The sequence below is a fragment of the Carcharhinus amblyrhynchos genome, chromosome 9, assembly GCF_965287045.1.
Source record: "Carcharhinus amblyrhynchos chromosome 9, sCarAmb.v2.hapA, whole genome shotgun sequence".
Taxonomy (NCBI): Eukaryota; Metazoa; Chordata; class Chondrichthyes; order Carcharhiniformes; family Carcharhinidae; genus Carcharhinus; species Carcharhinus amblyrhynchos.
In genome coordinates this window covers 37,818,794-37,840,973 of record NC_137332.1, presented here as the reverse complement: position 1 = coordinate 37,840,973, position 22,180 = coordinate 37,818,794, and the positions used below count along the sequence as shown (strand labels likewise).

At 40.2% G+C, this 22,180-nt stretch overlaps 1 protein-coding gene across 1 annotated transcript in view; it reads right to left on the bottom strand.

The window, feature by feature from the left end:
* The window catches only part of eps15 (epidermal growth factor receptor pathway substrate 15), a 139,732-nt gene that overhangs the window by 99,744 nt on the left and 17,808 nt on the right, over nucleotides 1-22,180 (bottom strand). Inside the window, exon 2 of the mRNA XM_080195481.1 lies at nucleotides 5,134-5,175. Coding sequence (XP_080051607.1) covers nucleotides 5,134-5,175 — 42 coding nt within the window. The remainder of the gene's footprint in view (nucleotides 1-5,133; nucleotides 5,176-22,180) is intronic.

The window sequence follows — 22,180 nt, the reverse complement described above, 5'->3', positions numbered from 1 at the left end:
TAAAATGCCATCACCTCTTCAATGTGTCTGTTCTTCACAATAAAGCTCCCACAAGTTATATTCATTTTAGATATGATTAATCATTCTCTATTAAATGCCTGTAATAATTGAGGACAAGAGACAGAAAAATAATTAATGAAACAACTTCATTATGAAGCCCTGAACAAAATACTTAACCAGATTTTTAATACGCTGTTGATGATGTATTTCAGATCCTTGATTTTCATTACTCTGGTGAATTTGACATTGTCTTCCTAGTCAACATAACCACACATCTAAACTTCTGATATATGTTTGATTATTTAATTGGTTCTGAATTTTAAGATTCCCCTTTGTTCCACATGCATACAAAGATCAAAGGAGTACAGCCATATTTGAATTTATTCAATATCCTTCAACAGCCAGGTCTGATGCCCAAATTAATAAGTTGTCTTATAATTTTTTTTGGTGGGGTACAGGGATTAGTGGTGGATAGTGAGAGAACCAGTCAGGTGCTGCTCCTTTATGAATTGTTAGAATACATGTTGTAGAACTAATGGCAATTTCACCATTGATTTCTCTTAGATTCTATCTATAGAAACTGCAGTATGTAGGAGCCTCACGAAGTTTTGATTTTTTTTTCCCAATTTAGCAGTTTCTTTCCACGAAGTGTTGGCTTTTGCTGAGATGTCGCTCCATTGGTGCCAGGCATTGTCCAGTACAGATCTAATTCCCCATTATTCTTGTGAGCTTTGATGCTGGATATTAACAAGCTATTCAACTTGTTATGATCCAGGTAGAGACCAGTATCTTTTAAAAAAGGGATTTGAATTCCTGGTGACTAACTCAAAGGATTAGAGGACAAGATTTTACATTTTGAGACTTTTCACTGCAAGAAACAAAACAAAATCAGCATTAACTAAAGAATGCTTAAACAGCAACTAATACACTAAATACAGAAAAGACATCTGGCAGCACAGTGGTTAGCACTGTTGCCTCACAGCACCAGGGACCCAGGTTCGATTCCTGGTTTGGGTCACTGGCTGTGCGGAGTCTGCATGTTCTCCCCGTGTCTGCGTGGGTTAAGGCGTACTGGTTAGATGCACTGGCCATGCTAAATTCTCCCTCACTTTAACCTGAACAGGCGCTGGAGCGTGGTGACTAGGGGACTTTCACAGTAGCTGCACTGCAGTTTGATGTTAGCCTACTTGTAACATTAATAAATAAAGTTCTTTTTTAATTAGCGTCTTAACAGATACAAAAAACTCAGACCTCATTTATATAGCACGTACTCCACAGAATTGCAGTGTTTACATGAACCATTTGAAGAGGCTCACATTTTCTTGCTTTACTGAGTCAGAATATCTAGTGACCCTTGAAGGCCCTTTCCCTCAGTCTCCCGGAAATCCTGAAGCAACCCAAGCATTGCTCATTCACTCCTGAGATTCCTTCCCCCAGCCATGCCAGAACAAAGCTTCCAGCATCGTCAAATTTCTATGGGTTCAGTCTCTCCAACTGGAGAAGTGCATTCTGTCTATTAGCTAACGGAGATAGCTATTTTCCCTCTGCTGATCACAGTACCTGGAGTTTTCTTTCTTTCCAGGACACACACTGTGCCCAGAGCTTTTCAAAATCAGATAGCCTGTAAGTCTGTAAATTTACCCATGGCAAAGGGGATTTCAAAACCACACGACCTGGTCCTTCAGTCCCCACGGTAACCACATCTCATCAGCTAATCGTTGGACAGAACTAGGAGAGCATATGCTCCTTTGTAAACTTCAATTTAAAGAGACACATTATAAAATCTTATATTCATTACAGACTGCAGGGTGCTTGATCTTGTCAACACTAAAGCTCCCATGCACTTTTCCAGCAGTGATTATCAATCTAAATACTGGACAATAAACTGCGTGATTTCTTGGGGCAGACAATCTTTTACACAGAACTTAAACATGACACATTTTCTCAGAAGATAGATTTTAAATCATTAAAATGGGGAGTAATATTTTCCTGTTCTGCATGTAGAGCTTCACTGAATATGTTTCACTTCTCTTCATTTGTATGTTAACGTTTGGGGGTTACTTTCCATCACAGGATTCCTGTGCATTCTTGGCACTTTATCAAAACAGCACAGCGGCTATTGCCACCAAATCTGATGATCTAAAATTATACTTGGCAGTCTGTTCAGTTGCCAGTTTATTGCAGTGGAAAATTTATGTTGCTTTTGCTGTTGATTTTATGATTTTCTGCCATCTAACCTTTGTCTCATTTGGCTAATCTTTTTGAAACTCAGTCACAGGGCATCACTGGAGGAGTTCCTCAGGGTGGTGTCCTGAGCCCAATCATCTTTAGTAACTTCATCAATGACCTTCCCTCCATAAGGTCAGAAGTGGAATATTCACCGATGACTGCACAATGTTCAGCAACTCCTCATTCACTGAAGCAGTTCATATCTATATACAGCAAGACTTGGACAACATTCGGGTTTGGACTGATAAGTGACAAAGTACCATTCATGTCACACAAGTGTCAGACAATATCTGTCTCCAACAAGAGAGGATCTGACCATCTCCCCTTGACACTCCAAGGCATTACAAATTGCTGATTCCCCAACTATCACAGTCTTGGGGTTACTACTGACCAGATATTGATCTGGATTAGCTGTCTCTCTATATATCTGCTGTCAGGAAAATGAGGAACTATAATATTTTTTATTTTGGTAATATCCCTGTCATATTTCATATATACTGGAAAACAGGCTGGTGGGGATGTATCCATGCAATTGGATAAAGAGATAGAAAATGCAGGGGTATAAACATTAGTAAGAAGTGATTTTGACATGTTAATGAACCAAGAGGAACTTCAATATGGATTTACACAAGGCAATAAGTAATTTTGAATTAAGTTGTTTTAGTTCAAAGGGGAACATATGCAAGCTGCAAAACTTGTAAGCAAGTGAGGCAAAGGTAAGCCAAGTTTACTTTCTAAAACTAAAGGGGTATGATCAATGTTGGTGTGGTGATTATTCCTTTAAGGATCCATCTGCAGAGTAAGGGTCATATGACCCAGAGAACCAATAGGGGGGCAGGGAGAATCACCCTGGTGAGCTTGGGTTTATATTCCAGAACCTTCTCAAAAGCTGACCGGCAGGAATGAGGTTACAAGTTTCTGTGTTATAGTAATTTGTAAATAAATGTTGCAGTTGTTATTTACCTAACTGGTAAACAGGAATTATTACAGCTGGCAAAAGCAAACTTCTGACTATATGAAACAATAAAGGTTAGAAAGATCAAAGGGAAGGGACGCATTTAAGAAAACACTGAAGCCTGTGTGAACAGGTAGCCGTTTAAATCACCCAAAAGACAATGTGTAGCAAAAGACAATTTCCCATAATATGTGTGGAGTAGGCCAGACCTAGAAAACCAGTTGCTGTCAGCTTCAGAGGACACCCATGGGCAAAAGGGAATTGCATGGTAAAATTACTGGATTCTGTCAATTCAAAAACCTACAAGGATTATTGCCAATCGGAAAAGGGAGGTTAAAAGTATAGTTTAAATTCAGATCATTTGGAACTGTTTTAAAGTATTGTTAATTGTGTAAAGCCATTGTGTTTAAGTGTATTTTTATATTTTCTTCATTATTTTAACAAATGTTTATTGAAATATAAAATCATCACAATTGGTAAATACACATTTTCTGATTTCAGAAAACCCCCTCATAATACACAAATTGCAAAAATCATTTTGACAGCTATTTCAAATTTCCCTTTGGCCTTTGCCACCTGACATGCCTATACACTGTAACTACAAGAGGTCAGAGGCTAGGAATTTGATTTCCCTAAGCCTGTCCATCATCAACAAGGCGCAAGTCAGGAGTGTGATTGAATAGTCTCAACTTGCCTGGAAGCATGCAGCTGCGACACCACTCAAGATGATCCGGGACAAACAGCCAGCTTGAATGACACCTTAAACATTCACACCTTTCACCACCACAGTGGCAGCACTGTGTAGCATATGCAAGATGCACTGCAGCAACTCACCAAACCCGCACCCTCTACCAACTAGAAGGACAAAGGCAGCAGATGTATGGAATCTCCACCATCTGGAAGTACTCCCCAAGCTATTCATCACCCTGACTCGGAGACAAAATGCTGGAACTCCCTCCCTAACAGTATTACATAGGGTGTGTCTACACTGCATGAAGCTGCAGCAGTTCAAGAAGGCAGCTCACCACCATCTTCTTAAGGACAATTAGGGATGGTCAATAAGTGCTGGTCCGGACAAGGATGCCCACATCCCCCTGAATAAATTTTAAAAACCCCATTGGCCTCTGCCTCAATTGCTTTCAAAGTCGTCCATGTTCCACCAACTGATCAACTGCATTAAGAAATCTCTCCTAAACTTCTGCACTCTTCAGGTGACAGTTTTAAATTTCTGACTCCTCCTTATCATCTCTCCAGCAAGACTAATTAGTTTTTCCTTTCTCACTCGATCACACCCCAATATAATTTTTAAAAACCTTCTTAATTCTGCTCTTGGCATTCTCTGTTCCAATGAAAATGGTCCCAGTGTTTCATGTCTCTCTTTCAAATCTATTTCTAATCGCTGGCATCACCGGTGTAGAACTGATCTCTGTACTCTTGGCCCACAGAGGAGGTAGAAAAATAATCAGCCAGATTTTGCACTCATGATTGCTATCCACTGACCGTTGCTAAAAAGTGCATATGTGAGGATACGTAGCAAAAGGGTTGGACTCTGCAGATGTTCTTTATGGTTGAATAGGTTGCTGCTATTCACAGTCTAGACACATGTATGATGTAGTCATTTGGGCAAGATACCAAAAGCTACAGCAACAGTGAAAATATACCACTACTTGAATTAGTGCCTTCAGATAAGGAGAGAAAATAAAGATAAGAGGAACAGAACTATGTAGAATTTACAGTGTAGATCTCTGAAACAATCCATGGAGGCTGTTGTGTAGGCAAACAATGTCACAAAAATTTTGAAACTTAAGATTAAAATGACATTTTTTAATTTACAAAACATTCAAATATTTATTATAACAAAAAATTGTTAAAATGGTCTGTGCAGTTACACGTCAAAGATTTAGAAGGACTATTGTCACATGCTCTGAAGTAAGTAAAGCTTCATTTACCTGACGATAATACTTTTCATATAATGGATTTCCACTGGAAAGCTGTAAATGAATAAACACAAAATAAGCATTATAACCTTTTTACTAAAGATAAAAAAAAGCACATGACAATCAACACCAACATTTTCAAAACTACTGGAGACTGGTTCTGAAAAAATTCCTACAATCAGTTCTTTACTGCCAAATGATGACGTTCTTGATTCCACAAATATTAATCTTCTGTTGTTGAGGCATGTTTACTCAATAGAGAAAGCATCAAACTTAGTTACCAAGCATCAGTCTAACATAAATTTAATACCAAAAGGCAAAGAATTATCTTTCTTTTACATCTCCAGTCCAATTATCCCTTCCGTCTGGAAGTAGCAACTCAAGGTAAATCAAAGCCATATACAGAGATTCCTTGTACACTGGCCATTTTTCGTAAGTGTCAGCACAGAGAACCATCAAAGCTCGATTCAAATCTCTTTGGGCAACTGGAGATGTATTTCTTTTCTTTCATGAAATCATGGGTCTCTGTGGCAAGGCCAGCAATTGTTACCCATCCCTAATTACCCTTGAACTGAGTGGTTTGCTAAGCCATTTCAGAGGGCAGGACATGAGGTGACTATACTGCTGTGAGTTTGGAGTCACATGTAAGCCAGGTCAGTAAGATTGGCAGATTTCCATTCCTAAAGACATTCGTGAACCAGACAGTCTTTACAACAGTTAATGATAGTAGTCATGGTAACCATTACAATGACTATTTTATATTCCAGATTTTATTAACCGAATTCAAATTCCACCAGTTATCGTGGTGGGCTTCAAACATATATCACTAGAACATTCACTTGGGCCTCTGGATTATGAATACAGTGAAATTACCACTACCCTATTCCTACCCTCATTTTCTTCTTTCCCCTTCTATGCGTGAGCGGTGTTCTTCCTCCACCCATTTTACTCATGTGTTCAGTGACTAATGCACTAAAAAGTCTCCATTCCCAGCTTTGTCCACAAAGTGCTAACAGCCCTGATTAACAGTTCCTGTTCTCACAAAAGTTCACACTTCAGTGTATCAAGACACCAAACTGTACCAGTAGTGTTGGGACCCACTTAAGTGCAGATGAGACCTATACAGAAGAGTTCAAGAGGTGCCCGATAGAGATGCAAGAGGTTCCTGCTCTCATTGATTTGCATTAGTAAATGAAGACATGTTAACCAGATCCAAATACACTATCAGTATCAAATGCTGATGGAAGCAAGAATGGGTGTGTTAAAAAGGGAATTTTGGCCTTCGTTAGAAATGTATGGGAAGCTTTCACATTTAAATGAGCCTGTGCTACATTGTACTTAGGGCAACACAGTGGCACAGTGGTTAGTGCTGCTGCCTCACAGCACCAAGGACCCAGGTTCAATTCCAGCCTTGGGTGACTCTGTGTATTCTCCCTGTATCTTCATGAGTTTCCTCTGGGTGTCCAGTTTCCTCCTTCAAATAGTTCCTTGAAAATCCACATGTTAATAGGAAAAACAAACAATAATGAGAAAAAAAAAGGGTAGGGACTCCCAGGAAAATGACCAAAGCCCAATGATAGGACAGTGGAAAATGTCCAATTCAGGCTGGTATTATCTGGGGAGAACTTGAAGATGAACTGAGACAATAAGAGCTCTTGCTCTTCTTGGTAATAAAGATTTTGGGGAGGAAGGTGTTTTTGAAGTAACCTTCAGAATTTAGTGCAGTATATCCAGTAAACTGTGCGTTGGGCAGCCCCACTATGCAAGTGATGCTGTGACAGTGTAGAGGAGGCACTGATCAAACATTGAAGAACAAATGAGGTCGGATAGTACAAACAAAGAACAAAGAACAACCCAGCACGGGAAACAGGCCCTTCGGCCCAACGAGCCTGTGCCGCCGCATCCTCCTACACCTAGTATGTGAAGAAACTTATTGTGAGACAGCAGTATTATGTTCTTGGGTTGTGTGATACATCATTTCTCTATAAACCTGCTTTTGCCTGTCGTTGTTTAATGAAAATTTTTATTTTTATAAGAATATTCTTATAGTTATTAGAAAAGCATTTTTCCATCTCTTTTCACTCCACTAGAGTTTGTGATAGATAACAGTAGAGATTTTCTTTTTTACCACCCAGGTATTAAAGGTAGTCTGAGAGCACAAAGAGAAACCTGTTGGGTGATGTTGTAGAGTGGAAGTAAATCTCTCAGTAATGTTCAAAATTTGACTTTGGATTAAGTAGCACACCAAGATTGGACATCACTGAGTGTGGTCTGAGCAAACAACCAGTAAGATGAGTTGGGAACAGGGTGTATTGTTTTTGATCACTATGAGGAAATTATAGACTGGAGCAGGATGCAGATGATGAATCACCTGGGGACATATTTACTCCTTATAAAGGGCTTTCTCAGGAACCACAGATGATCTCTGCCTCACCCCTTTCTCATGAAATTGATGTTCTAGCTTGTGAGTAACTCACCAAACTATTATAATCTTGATGAGTATTTTGTTATCATTTGACATCTCTAACCCTGTTGTTCCTATTGGTGAACTGATAGAGACTGGAGGGGCAGCTTATTGCAATCTATATCTGAAATCCATTACACTGGCAAATTATTTAATGGAAAAAGGTTGGATAATTTTGCTGCAATAATTCCAACAACTCCTGGTGTTATTCAGAACATCTCAAGCCCAAACCTAGTTTAAAAAATTGTAAATTGATGTACTCCACTTTACTTCTACTACTGTACTGGTTAATGTGTGCATCTGAAACACTATTAATTATATCTTTATTTGTACTTCCATCAGTCACTGGTACTGAAATAATAAGAAATCAAGATGATCCAGAAAGCTGGTTGGTGAAGGATAGAATTGGAGTCAATCTTTACACTATATTGGTGGCACAGTAGCACAGTGGTTAACACTGCTGCTTCACAGCTCCAGGGTCCTGGTTTGATTCCCGGCTCGGGTCACTGTCTGTGTGGAGCTTGCACATTCTCTTTGTGTCTGCGTGGGTTTCCTCCAGGTACTCCGGTTTCCTCCCACAGTCCAAAGATGTGTGGGTTAGGTTGATTGGCCATGCTAAGAAACTGTCTAGGGATGTGTAGGTTAGAGGGATTAGTGGGTATAACGTGTAGGGATATGGGGGTAGGGCCTGGGTGGGACAGTGTTCGGTGCAGACACGATGGGCCGAAGGGCCTCTTTCTGCACTGTAGGGTTCTATGATTCTATGATATAGAGTTACACATTGCAAGCATAAATCACCTTCACTCAGCCACTAATGTTTTAAGGTCGTGTCTATTTATAGGGGGCTCAAGTGAATGTCCAGTTAATGCCTGCTACCTGCATGCACAATAAACATAATTATTATACAACTATCAGGAAAACTCCACTCATTTTTTGAAGTGGCCTCACTCATTGTCGAAATTGGCTTTTTTTTGCAATTGAAAAAGATACAGAAGTCTGAGGTCACGTACCAACAGTTTCAACAGTAACTCAACAGTTTCTTCCCTGCTGCCATCAGACTTTTGAATGGACCTTCTCGTATTAATCTTTCTCTACACTCAAGCTATGACTGTAACACTACATTCTGCATCCTCAAAACCTTTCCTTCTTTATGTACAGTATGCTTTGTCTGTATAGCACAAGAGAAACAATACTTTTCACTGTATACTAATACATGTGACAATAATAAATCAAATCAACAAATGATAATGGTGTTATACCTTGTGAGTAACTCAAGTTCACCTCCAAATTTTTATAAACATTTGTATGTCACATTAAAGCTTCCTTACTGCATCTGTCTACTTCATAGAAATCTTACAGTGCCAAAAGAGACCATTTGGCCCATCGAGTCTGCACCGACCACAATCCCAACCAGACACAGCCCCATATCCCTACATATTTACCTGCTAATCCCTCTAACCTAAGCATCTCAGGACTCTAAGGGGCAATTCAGCATGGCCAATCAACCTAACCCGCACATCTTTGGACTGCGGGAGAAAACCGAAGCATCCAGAGGAAACCCAAGCAGACACAAGGAGAATGTGCAAACTCCACACAGTGACCCAAGCCAGGAATCAAACCCAGGTCCCTGGAGCTGTGAAGCAGCACTGCTAACCACTGTGCTACCATGCCATCGTACCTCCACTAGAAATTAGATTAAAACTATCAAAGCTTTAATTGTCAAAGTAGGAGCCCGCAGAGCCAAACAGGAGATGTTCATCTGATTAATTTGGGCTGAATCCGAGCTTTAGTTCCAGAGGTAAAATGCTCCTCATCAACAATAAGGGCAAATATTCTCTCAGATATTGGCTGATTTAAATACGTGAAGTAATTTAATCAGTATAGTATTTAGTGGGTCAGGTTAGCTCAGTTGGCTGGACTGCTGGTTAGTGATGCATAGTGATATCAACAACACAGGTTCAATTCCCATACCAACTGAAGTTATTCATGAAGGCCCTGCTTTCTCAACCTTGCCCCTCGCTTGAGATACGGTGATCTTCAGATTAAATCACCACTAGTCAGCTCTTCCCCTCAAGATCCTGGGACTATGGTGACTTTACTTTTCCCCATTTTATAAATGACTCTTGCTTTTAGGAAGAGGAAGAACGTGCATTTATATTGAATCTTTCACATTGTTAGGACATCCCAAACATTGCACAAATACGGAAGTGAATTTGATGTACATTCACTGTTGTAATGAAGGGAAAGTCCTACCTAATTTGTGCACTGCAAGATCCTACAAATACTGATGAGTTTATCTGTTTTATTATTGTTCTTAAATGAGGGAAACATATTGGCTGGATACAGAGAGGATTCCTCTGCCCATCTTTGAGTAGGATCTTTTAAGACCAGCCTGGAGGAGAGATGAGGCTTTGGAAGATGATGCTTCTGTCAGTGCAGAACTCCTTTAACACTGAAGTTTTAGTTTGAATTATGTGTTCAAAACTGTGGGGTGGGGCTTGAACCTTCCAACTCAGGCAAGGGTGCTACAACTGACTTATGGTTGATTCTTTCCACATAATATTATTTGTGATGTCCTTCTTTTCCTGACCCTCCTACTGGAGGAGAAGAAAATAAATGTATGCTGAATCAAACCAGGAATGAGGCTAAAGTTGAAAACATTTTTCCGGTAACACACTTTTATCCTATTAGTGTCATTTTTCATTTGCTTTGATTTTTCATTTACTTTGGGACAGCCTACAAAAGATTGCATTGTTTAAATGCAATGTTATTTTAAAACTTTGTGGTGGGGCACATAAGAAGCACACACTTAGAGTCATAGAGCAATGTAGCACAGAAACAGACCCTTCGGCCCAACCAGTCCCTGCTGACCATGGTGCCCTCCCAGCTAGTCCCAATTGCCAGTGTTGCCCATATCCCTTAATCCTTTCCCAGCCATGTATTTATCCAAATGCTTTTTAAACATTGCTATTGTACCTGCCTCAACTATTTTCTCTGGCAGCTTATTCTGAGTTTTTAAAAATCAAGATTATCCAAAGTGAAAATTTAACATTCACACTGTGCTTTGTTATTGTTACTGAAGCAAATCCCTCTTTCTTTTTTTAAACTTATCAGCCATAATGATTTTCTTTGCTGTGTCTCAGCTGCCTAGTTCCAAAGCTCTGGAATTCCCTCCCTGAGACTCACCACCTCTCTCTTTCTTTAAAGGTACTCCTGAAACTGTAACTCTTTGAGCTACTTTGGTCACTTGTCCTAATTAGTGTGACCAGTCCAGTTTTTAGATATTCTGCCCACTATCAAGTGCTGGATTCTTTTACATCCAGTATACTAAGGTTAGGATGCAAGAATCAAGCACCTAAGAGTAATTTTGCAAAATCCAGGAGATAGTGACAAGCCAGGAATATTCTGTGATGTTTGATGGTCTCATCAATGATTTTCACTTGAAATTAAGAAATTATATTCACAAACATAAGTAGTTCAGGTATACATTTTAGTGGTGGGCTTTTGGATGGGGGCTCATGATGAGTTCACTTCCATGGGTTTGACGTCTTTCCCCCACCATGCAGCAGCATGGTGTCAGGTATTTTTTGGTCTCTGGCAGTGGTCACACTTGTCCTAATATTTCTTCATGCAGTCGAGTGTCACACTTTGTCTGAATGCTCCTGTGAAGTGACTGAGTACAATTTACAAGTCTAATGTTGCTACATAAATGAAATTATTTTTGTAATGACTTCTGTTATTAAACCTTGATTCTCTTCCATCCTTGTGAATGTGACTGCATAGTCAGAGCTCCATATAATAAAGAGAGCACATGTAATTGAGCTTTGCACTTATGGTCTATAGAAATGTGCTTTACACTGAAATAAATACAGTAGTGACTGAATGTGGGTAATTTACAATGAGGCCTATCATCATTTCCCTGGGACATTTTCTCAGGAGTTCTGCAGAGAAGTGCCCTTATCCAACCCAACTTCACATGCTTCATCGATCCCTCCACCTTAAAGTCAGGAATGGACTGTTTGTTGATGTTTCCATAATGTTCAGCTCTTTTCACAATAGGGCTAATAATGAAGCACGTGCGGGACATGTACAATATCCAAACTTCGGCTGGCAAACTACAGGTAAAATTTAAGCCACATAGTTTAATTTTCTCTTACGTGGAATGGTAATTATCTTCCTTCATCTATAATGGCATGATGATTGCTGAAGCCTCCACCATCATTGATTTGAGGATATCAGTGGGCGAGAAACTTAACTGGACTGGCCTTTTCAGCAATTAAATAGAAGAGTAGGCTGAGAGTTTGAACACCTGGATTATTCTGGCTTAAATTCCAGCACCATCTAGGATAGAACAATTCACTTTATCATCAACTTTAGATTTTTTTTCAAAAGCAAAATATTGCAGATGCTGGAGTTATGATAAAAAGTCATCAACCTAAAACATTGGCCAGAACTCTACCACCTTGTCCTCCATGGAATCGGTGAGGATCCAACAATGGAAATTTCTGTTGACCTCGGGCAGGAATTTCACATCACGTCTGAGGAAGACCGTAAAATCCTGCCCATTAATTCTTGTTTCTCTCTCCATGGATGCTGCCTTGACCTGCTTTCCAGTTTTTTTTTACCTTGTTAGTGACCTACACAAAGAATTTGCCTATCTAATCATAAGCTGAACCTTAGGATTTCTGCAGACTTCTCTGACTCAGTTATCAGGTTACTAAGACTGCCAGAGGATTGATTGATTAATTACCAATCTTCCATTGCCAGGGATGTTATCTTGGAGCCAACTCAACTATAAATAAATCTGACTCCTCCCTCTCCACTTTCTGTCCACTCACCATTTCACATACACAAATATAAACACTTGATGATTAAAACAACTGACCAGACTGCTTAGCAGACAGTTAAGCAGATTAACTTTAGGATCTGGAAACAAACATTCAACAGTTTCAGGGACAGGACTGGAAATCTTCCCAAAATAAACTAAATTCAGACAGCATAAGCGGCAATCTAGCAAGATAATTTTTCTTATGAGTTGGTTGTTCAGGGACAGAGAAAGAAGAAAGCGGCACACAACTGGCTTCTGAAACAAAATTGCAACACTCGATCGTTTCCTAAAATTACAAATTTGAAAGTATAGCATTGTACATGTCTATTTAAAAAAAAAGTTATTACAGGACTCCTTTAACATCTGTTGTATTTATCTCTAATTTACCTTGCAACCAACTAACCTCTCTGAAAACCTATCTCAGCAGTCTAGCTGATGTGCTCTGATGCAAAAGCTTAGTTTGAATTCCTTTTATGTCCACCAAAATTATCAGGCATGGACTCAAAAGATACAAGATATTCAACATAATTATGATATCTTAGGAATCACTAACAGGAACACACAAAACAGCTGAGTTCACTGGCTCATGATGCAAAGTGATGCCAACAGTGTGGGTTCAATTTTCGTACCAGCTGATATAATTCATGACGCCTGCCTTCTCAACCTTGCTCCTTGCCAGAGGTGTGGTGCTCGTCAGATTAAAATCAAAAGGGAGAGCAGCCTATGGTCATTTGGAACTATGGCATCTTTACTCTGTCTCTTTGCATCATTTCCTTATCCACTGTAAGAAGTCTCACAACACCAGGTTAAAGTCCAAAGGTTTATTTGGTAAAACAAGCTTTTGGAGTGCTGCTTCTTCATCAGGTGAGTGGAGTGGACTTCTTAATGTGCCCACCCCAGTCCAACGGTGGCATCTCCACATCATTCCTTGTCCAATGAAGAGCATACCTTTCCATCTTTGTATCATTAGCAAACAAGTCATTAATATCGATTGTAAATCGCTGAGGCCTTTTCATAAGATCAGTCAGTTGGAAAAAACATTGGGGTGTCCCTGGAACTGTATCCATGATGCTGTTCTTAGAATGGATTAAAGTGAAAAAACATTGACCTCCCAGTTAAGCAAATTATCCTAATTACTCATTCCTTAAGGAACCCAGTGTAGGGTGTCGAAATTTGCTGATGACACCAAGATTGGGGGAACGGCAAATTGTGCGGAGGGTGTGGAGAGTCTGCAGAAGGATCTAAATAGGCTGGGCGAATGGGCCAGGAAATGGCAAATGGAATTTAATGTTGGCAAGTGCGAGGTGGTCCACTTTGGTAGGAATAATGGTAGGAAGGACTATTACTTACGTGGCGAAAAACTGCAGCAGGCGACGGTGCAGAGGGACCTCGGGGTCCTTGTGCATGAGTCGCAAAAACCCAGCTTGCAGGTGCAGCAGGTGGTCAGGAAGGCGAATGGGATGCTGGCCTTCATAGCGAGGGGGATTGAATATAAAAGTAGGGAGGTATTGCTGCAGCTGTATAGGGCATTGGTGAGGCCGCAGCTGGAGTACTGTGTGCAGTTTTGGGTGCCGCACCTGCGCAAAGATATTTTGGCCTTGGAGGGAGTGCAGAGGAGGTTTACTAGGCTGATACCGGAGTTGAGGGGGTTGAGCTATGAGGAGAGGCTGAATAAACTAGGCTTGTACTCGTTGGAGTTTAGAAGAATGAGGGGAGATCTCATTGAGACGTATAAGATGATGAATGGGATGGATAGGATAGAGGTGGAGAGACTCTTCCCGCTCAAAAAAGACAGTAGGACTAGGGGGCACAGCCTCAAGATAAAGGGGGGGCAGTTTAGAACGGAGTTGAGGAGGAACTTCTTCACTCAAAGGGTGGTGAATCTCTGGAATTCTCTGCCTGTTGAAGTGGTGGAGGCTGCCTCATTAAATATTTTTAAGACGCGGGTTGATGGGTTTTTGATAAGAGAGGGGATTAAGGGTTATGGGGAGAGGGCGGGAAGGTGGAACTGAGCCACGACAGATCAGCCATGATCTTATTGAATGGCGGGGCAGCCTCGAAGGGCTAGATGGCCTACTCCTGCTCCTATTTCTTATGTTCTTATAATTTGTGTCTCAATAACTACTCTCTCTTGTATTTTGTCATAATCTGCATTATTTTGTCAAAATATCTCAATTACTCATTTGTATTTATATTTCCACATACGTTTCAGCCCCCTAATGGCAATAACAGTCCAAAACCACACACTTCTCCAATTGAGACCCAACTAGTTTTACACAAGTTTATCATTAACTCTTAACTTCGACATTCTTCTTCCAAACCTAGTCCTTTCTTCCTGTTTATGCCTTTCTCTAGCCACTTCATTCACTTTGTCTTTCAAAGGAGACTTCAAAGCGAGGCTCTGTCTGAGCTCTCAGATGGAAAAAAAAGACCCCAAGCCACTACATTGAAGAGTAGGGGAATTATCCTCAGCATCCTGGCCAATATTTATCCCCCAAACAATATTGCAAACATACATTATCTATTCATTTGATATTGCTGTTTGGAGCTTGCCGTGTTCATATTGGCTATCACACTGCCTGCATGACACCAGTGATTACACTTCAATAGCACTTCTTTGACTAAAGCTCTTTGCAACATCCTGCAGCCATGAAAGATGCTATATAAATGCAAAACTTTATTTTCACTGTCAAGCGTGAAGCATACCAATCAATAGCAGAAAAAGCACAGCATAGAAAATCATGCTTTAGTACAAACAGGCACAAATCACCAAAATAAATTCAATATCTAGTTCAAGCATCTTAGCCTCCTTCAGATAATTTTAGGTGTGCATTTGCTTCAATGAACCCCATCTGCCACAATATTTGAATAATCCACAAACATTGCAGCACCAGATCCATTAATAGAAAAGGTTCTCATTCACAGCTAAGCTGTCATCAATTCTTTTTTACCCTGTAAATAAAACCAGCAAACCTTTGCCCTCAAACATTTGAATGTTGGCAAATTCCTGAACACCATTCAGGAAACAATGCAGTGCTTTAAAGTCTAATGCACTGAAAACAATACCAGGCAACACAGTGATTAGCACTGCCGTGTCATAGTGTCAGGGACCCAGGTTTGGGGTCACTGACCGTGTGGAGCTTGCACGTTTTCCCCGTATCTGCGTGGGTTTTCTCCGGGTCTCCGGTTTCCTCCCACAGTTCAACGATATGCAGGTTAGGTGGACTGACCATACTAAGTTGTTCTAGATTAGGGAATTGGCCACGGTAAATTTGTAGGGTTATGGGGATAGGGTGGGAAAAGCTAAGGTATCTGTCAAAGAGGGTCGATGCAGACTCACTGGGCCAAATGGCCGCCTCTGCAAAAAGAAAAATCACACGTTGACAGCACAATTCTTGGTAGCTTCAATAGTTTACATAATAGTGCAATGACTTGAAGGTTCACAATCAGTTAATCCACTCCTGAAAATTCAAAGAAGCTTTTTCATGGTTAAAAAATGAATTATCCACCAATTTAAACAATATAAATGCTCAGGAAAGTGACTAAACTTAGCATTAACAAAAAGGAAGCATCAGATAGTTGAATGAAGTTAAGAGTTAGACTGCATTTTAAAAATGCTTCCATAGAATGTGGGTATCAAGGATAAGGCCTAATTGCCTTTGAGAAAGTAGTGCTGAGCTGCTTTCTTGAACTGCTGCAGTTCCATGTAGTGGAGGTACAGCCACTGCGCTATCAGGGAGAGAGCTCCAGGATTTTGACCCACTGACAGTGAAAGAATGGCGATATATTTCCAAGTCAGAATGGTGCGTGATTTGGAGTGAAACTTGCAGATGGTGGTGTTCCCATGCACCTGCTGCCCTTGTCCTTCTACATGGTAAAGGTCTCAGGTTTGGAAGGTGGTTTTGAAGGAGCCCTGGTGAGTTTCTGCAATACATCTTGCAGATAGTATATAGCATTGTTGCTGTGCATTGATGTTGACAGGAGTTCCAATGGGGTGCTAATCAAGCAGGTCCCTTTGTCCAGGATGGTATCAAGCTCCTCAAGCATTGTTGAAGCTGCACTCAACCAGGCAAGTGGAAAGTATTCTATCACATTCCTGATTTGGAAGTAGGAGTGAGCACCTCAACATAAAATTCTCAGCTTCTGAACTGCTACATGTAGCCATGGTATATATGCAGCTAGTCATATTCAGCTTCTGGTAAGTGATGAACTTATAATAGCTTTGGGGGGGTGTGTGTGGTGGTGGTGGTGGTGGTTTAGCAACGTCAATGCCATTGAATATTGGGGGTGCCAAGTGGCTTTTCTCTTATTGGAGATCATCATTGCCTGATACTTGTATGACATAAATGTCGCTTACACTAAATGACCCAAAACTGAACATTGTCCAGGTTTTGTTGCATATAGGCACATAAATGATGCTTCAATATATGAGGAGTTGCAAATAGTACTGAACACTCTGCAATCATCAGCGAAGATCCCCATTTCTGACCTTATGACAGAAGCTAGGTCACTGATGAAGCAGCTGAAGATGGTTGGGCCTAGTACACCAGGAACTCTTCAGCAAATCCCCAAAAATGAGACGACTGACTTCCAACAAGCACATCATCTTCGTATGACTTCAACCAGTGGAGAACTCCATCCTGCCTGTCAACTTTAGTTTTGCTAGGGTTCCTGATGCCTTACTTAGTCAAACACTGACTAAATGTCAAGGGCAATCATTCTGACCTCCCTTCTCAAATTCAGCTCTTTTGTTCATGTTTGGACCAAGATATCAATGAGGCCTGGAGCTGAATGACCCTAGCTGAATCCAAACTGAGTGACAGTGAGCAGGTTATTATGTGCAAGTGCTGCTTGATAGCACTGTTGATACATTCCATCACTTTGCTGATGATCAAAAATAAACTGATAGAGCAGTAATTAATTCATTCAATTTGTTCTGATTTTCATGGACAGGACATACCTCAGCAATCTTCCACATTGTCAGATAGATGCCAGTGTTGTAGTTGTACTGGAACAGATTGACTAGGGAAGGCAGCTAATCCTGAAGCTTCAATACAATTGACAGAATGTTGTCACGGCCCATAGCCTTTGCAGTATCCATTGTCTTCAGCCATTTCTTGCCATCAAGAGTGAATTAAATTTGGCTGAAGATAGCTGCACTTAATGCTGGGCTCCCTTATCATCGAGGACTGGGCTGCCTTTACCTCCAGTTAGTTATTTAATTGTCCGCCCCCTTCGTGATTGGAGATGGGGCTGCAGAACTCAGATCCAATCCATTGCTTGTGGTATTGCTAAGCTCTGTCTATCGCATGTTGCTCCTGATGTTTGACGTAATCCTATGTTGTAGCTTCACCAGGTTAACAGGGATTTTTAGGTATGACTGGTGCTGCTCCTTGTATGTCCTCCTGCACTGTTCAATGAACTAGGATTAATCCCCCAGTTTGACTGTGACGGTGGAATGATGCACATGCTGGGACATTGTCATTTCCAGTTCCTAGATCAAAGTCAGGTGCTCCATCTGATTTAATTCCTTTTTGACTTGATTGCAGTTTGGTACAATCACTTGCTAGGGTATTTAACGGTCAACCAAACCAGTGTGGTCTGAATTCACAATGTAAGTCAGACCATGTGAGGATGGCAAATTTCCTTCCCTAAAGGATATCAGTCAATCAAGTGGGTTTTTAAGGCAATCAATGTGATTTTATGGTTACCAACACTGGGCTTAGTTTTTAATTCCAGATTTTAATTCCATCAACTGCCTTGATGGTATGCCTGTGCAATTTCCTCATGTTATGTAAGTTTATTTTGTAAAAGGATAAATGAAATGTGCAGTAGAGGAACTGTGACAGAAGTGAGAGAGTGAACTGAATAGGGAGAAACAGCTGAAATGTTTCATGACTGTGAATTTTAATCCTTAGTGTTATCCCAGAGAAAAACCACCAACTAGCCAGAGACATAGCTACAGTGACATTATTTTCGCCGCACAAACAAATTTTTGTGGGAAATGTTCTATGTGATATATTGTAAACGTGCTTCATGTGCACATTTACTTAAACATCTGTCATCATTCAGCATGAAACTTGAAAGTATTTTTCTTTCAATTAAGTTTGGAATTTTGGCATGAATTTGCCAGACGCAGCAGATTATTGGGTTGTTGCTGGATTTTTTGTCCAGCAGTTGCAAGTGATACTTTTGACTTCACACTGCTTGCTGAGAATATTGATTCACACAATGAGATGTTCCTGCTCTCCAGCCAACACACCCATCTTACTTCCCTATAATATGCCCTGTTGGAATTGTTCGTCATTCATTAGGCATGCTCGCTTCTGTTGGGTTAGTGCAATTATTCTTCATTGGCTGACCAGAGACCATGATAACATCTACATTGATGTCTCCACCACTCAATTTCAACTTCCTCCCCTACGTACTACGTTACAAAGCCGTACTTTACATGGAAAATTACTACGTATTTACTGGCCAAAAACCACTGACCTGAGTTTAAATACGAAAACAGCAGCTGCAAAGGTGATTGTCAAGAACCCGGTGACTTTGAATTTTTGTACAGACTCAGAATTACCTCAAGTCTCCAGAAAGTTTTTAATTAGTGACCATGGGTGGGGTGCCTTCCCTTGCTGGGGATGAAACCACTTGTGGAACTTTGACCTCCTATTGTCCGTGCACTTACCCAGCTCAAAATCTATTGGTTCCCAGACTTACTTTCTTCAAGCTCAATACTAAGCATAGAGAGCTGCCAAGAAACCAGTTTATCATAAGCAGGTGTGAACATCCACCTTACATTCCCCATTACGAAACAATGACTTCTGACTTGGAATTACTTGCGTAGACGACAGAAGCATTGATCTTTTCATCTCATGATCCAAACTGACTTCCGATAACAAATCTTATTAAACTAAGAACTAGGAAAAACAAGCCAATCTGGAAACAAACAGAAAATCTCCATGTCAGCATCCTCTCCCCCGACTCTCTTCAACTTTCCTGCAAGTTCGAACTCTATCTGCTTTTTGACTATCCATGTGCCACAGTTAGAGATTTTTAAAACATTAATCTAGCAGCTGCTGTCTCCAGAAGGAAAGATAAATCCATCAACAACATCTTTAAACCACTTTGATACCAAATCCCGAGAGACCACTGAGCTCAGCCCAGATCCATCTAAGTCATCAAGCTACAAGATCTGGATAAAATGAATCTTCACTGGACTCTAAAACATCACTTAATCTACCTTCCAACTCTAAATTATTGCTATCTGTGTGCTTGCATGAAAGTTGGAGCATTTTTATTATTTTTCTTAGAGTAAATCAAGTACAATAAATACTACCCTTTTTTTAAAGAAACTCAAGGAGTCCTGTCTGTGTAAGCCTTTCACAGACACAGCACCCTACACAATTAAATACTCATTGAAGTGGCAAGCATATCATTTAAAAAAATCTGTTGCAGGAGTGGGAAAAAGTTCCACCTCTCCTCATCTGCTTGTAACAACTATTTATAGAAAACACTATAACGCCTCACTAAGCTTACTTCAACATCATCTACCAGCTCTCTAACCTCTACCACCAAAGAACAGAAAGCTCAAGGGAACTGCTTCCAAATTTCCCTCCAGTGGCACAACAATCTGGCCTGAAGTTTGAAAAGCAAAATTCTGCAGCTACTCTCTGATGAAAGGTCACCAACTTGAAACAAAGACACTGTTTCTCGCCCTACATAGATACGTACACATGCAGTAAACATACAAACATATGAATTAGGAGCATTGTAGGCCACTCGGGCCCCTTGAGCCTGCTCTGCCATTCAATAAAATTATGGCTGATCCGATTGCAGCCTCAACTCCACATTCCTCCTCGCCCCAATACTTTCTCATTAGTAAAGAATCTATCTGCAAATATTCAATGACCCTGCCTTCACTGTCCACTGGGAATGCAAGTTCCAAAGACACTGGACCCTCTGAGAAAAAAATTCTTCTCATCTTTGTCCAACATGGGAGACCTCCTATTTTTAAATCGTATTCCCTAATTCTGGTCCTTCCCACAAGGAGTTCCAGGGTCCACCCGATCAAGTCCTCTCAGGATCCTGTATATGTTATAGATCATCTCTTATTCATCTAAACTCCAATGCATACAGACTTAGCCTCTCCAACCTTACCTCGTACAATATAATAAGGTTATATTTTATAAATGTAATTTTAATATAAAACTCCTTCATGTTTTCATCTTTGCTCACAGGCTATTACATTTACATATTGTAAGGCTTAAAATACAATGCAATTGTGTACATGTAGCCTTAAAGGATAAGGGGAACCACTGGATCTAGTGCATTTGGATCTCCAGAAGGCATTTGATAATTTAGCAAAGGTAATTGCAGAAAATAAAAGCTCATGATGCAGGGAATATTGACATGAGTACCAGATTAGCCAACCAACAGGAAACAGAGAGTTGGCATAAATGTATCTTTTTCTGCTTGGCAGTATGCAATGGTGGTGTGCCAGAGAGATCAGTACTGAGACCTCAACATTTTACAATTTATATAAATGACTTGGAAGAAGGTACCAAACATATGGTTGTGAAATTTGCTAACGACACAAAGATAGGTCACAAAGTAAGTTGTGAAGAAGACATAAAGAGGCAACAAATGAACATAGACAGGTTAAGTGAGAGAGCAAAGATCTGGCAAATGAAGTACAATGTCGACAAATGTAAATAAAGATTATCTAAATGGTGAGAAAATACAGTGCTCTGAGATTCAAAGGGATCTGGGTATCCAAGTGCATGAATCACAAAAGGCTAGTATAAAATACAGCACATAATTAGGAAAGCTAATAGAACGTCATTATTTATTGTGAGTGGAATTGATTACAAAAGTAGGAAAGTGATTTTTCAGTTGTACAGGACGCTAATAAAACCATATTTAGAGTAATATATGTATTGGTCTCCATATTTACAGAACGATCTAAATGCACTGCAAGTAATTCAAAGATGACTAAAACCTGGAACACACGGGTTGTGTAATGAGGAAAGGCTGGACAGGCTAGACTTGTATTCAGTGCAATTTAAAAGAGTAAGAGATGACTTGATTGAAACCTTTAAAATCCTGAGGTGTCATGACAGGGTGGACGTGGAGAGGATGTTTCCGACTGCGGGAGAATCTAGAACTAGAGGTCACTGCTAAATTGGTCTATTTAGATCAGATGATGTGATTTTTTTTCTCTGAGGTTTGAGAGTCTTTGGAACTTTGATTCCACAGCCTTTTGAGGGAGAGAGTCTTTGAGCATTTTTAAGATAAAGGAGTTGGAAAGGCAGGGTAACCTGCACACAAATAAAGGCATAAAAAATTCCCACAGTGGAGACCAAGAAATGATTAACTGGTAAAATTTCTACACATAAAGAGACAAGAGAAAATGCAATGAGAGAAATCAAAGAAATAAACAAGTATAATGTACAGGGTGTGGCAAGAGTTAAAGTGGGGCAGGCAAGTATTTTGGAAAGAATGAAAAACCAAGTTTTCAGGCCATCTTACCATCATCTCTTATGCTTGCAGGAAAGTGCAAAGAGTGAAGAGCTGAGGGGAAAAGAGTGAACAACAGCATAACAAAGGAATCAATCCCTTCAGAACTCAATGATGGGAAGAAGATGAGGCAGTGGTCAAAATGACAGCTTCCGAGTACAGAGGCTGTTGGGATGGAAAGTGAGGACAAGGAAACTGTGCCACTTGCATGTAAACCTCCATTATATTCTGATGTTACAGTGTGTTTTCCA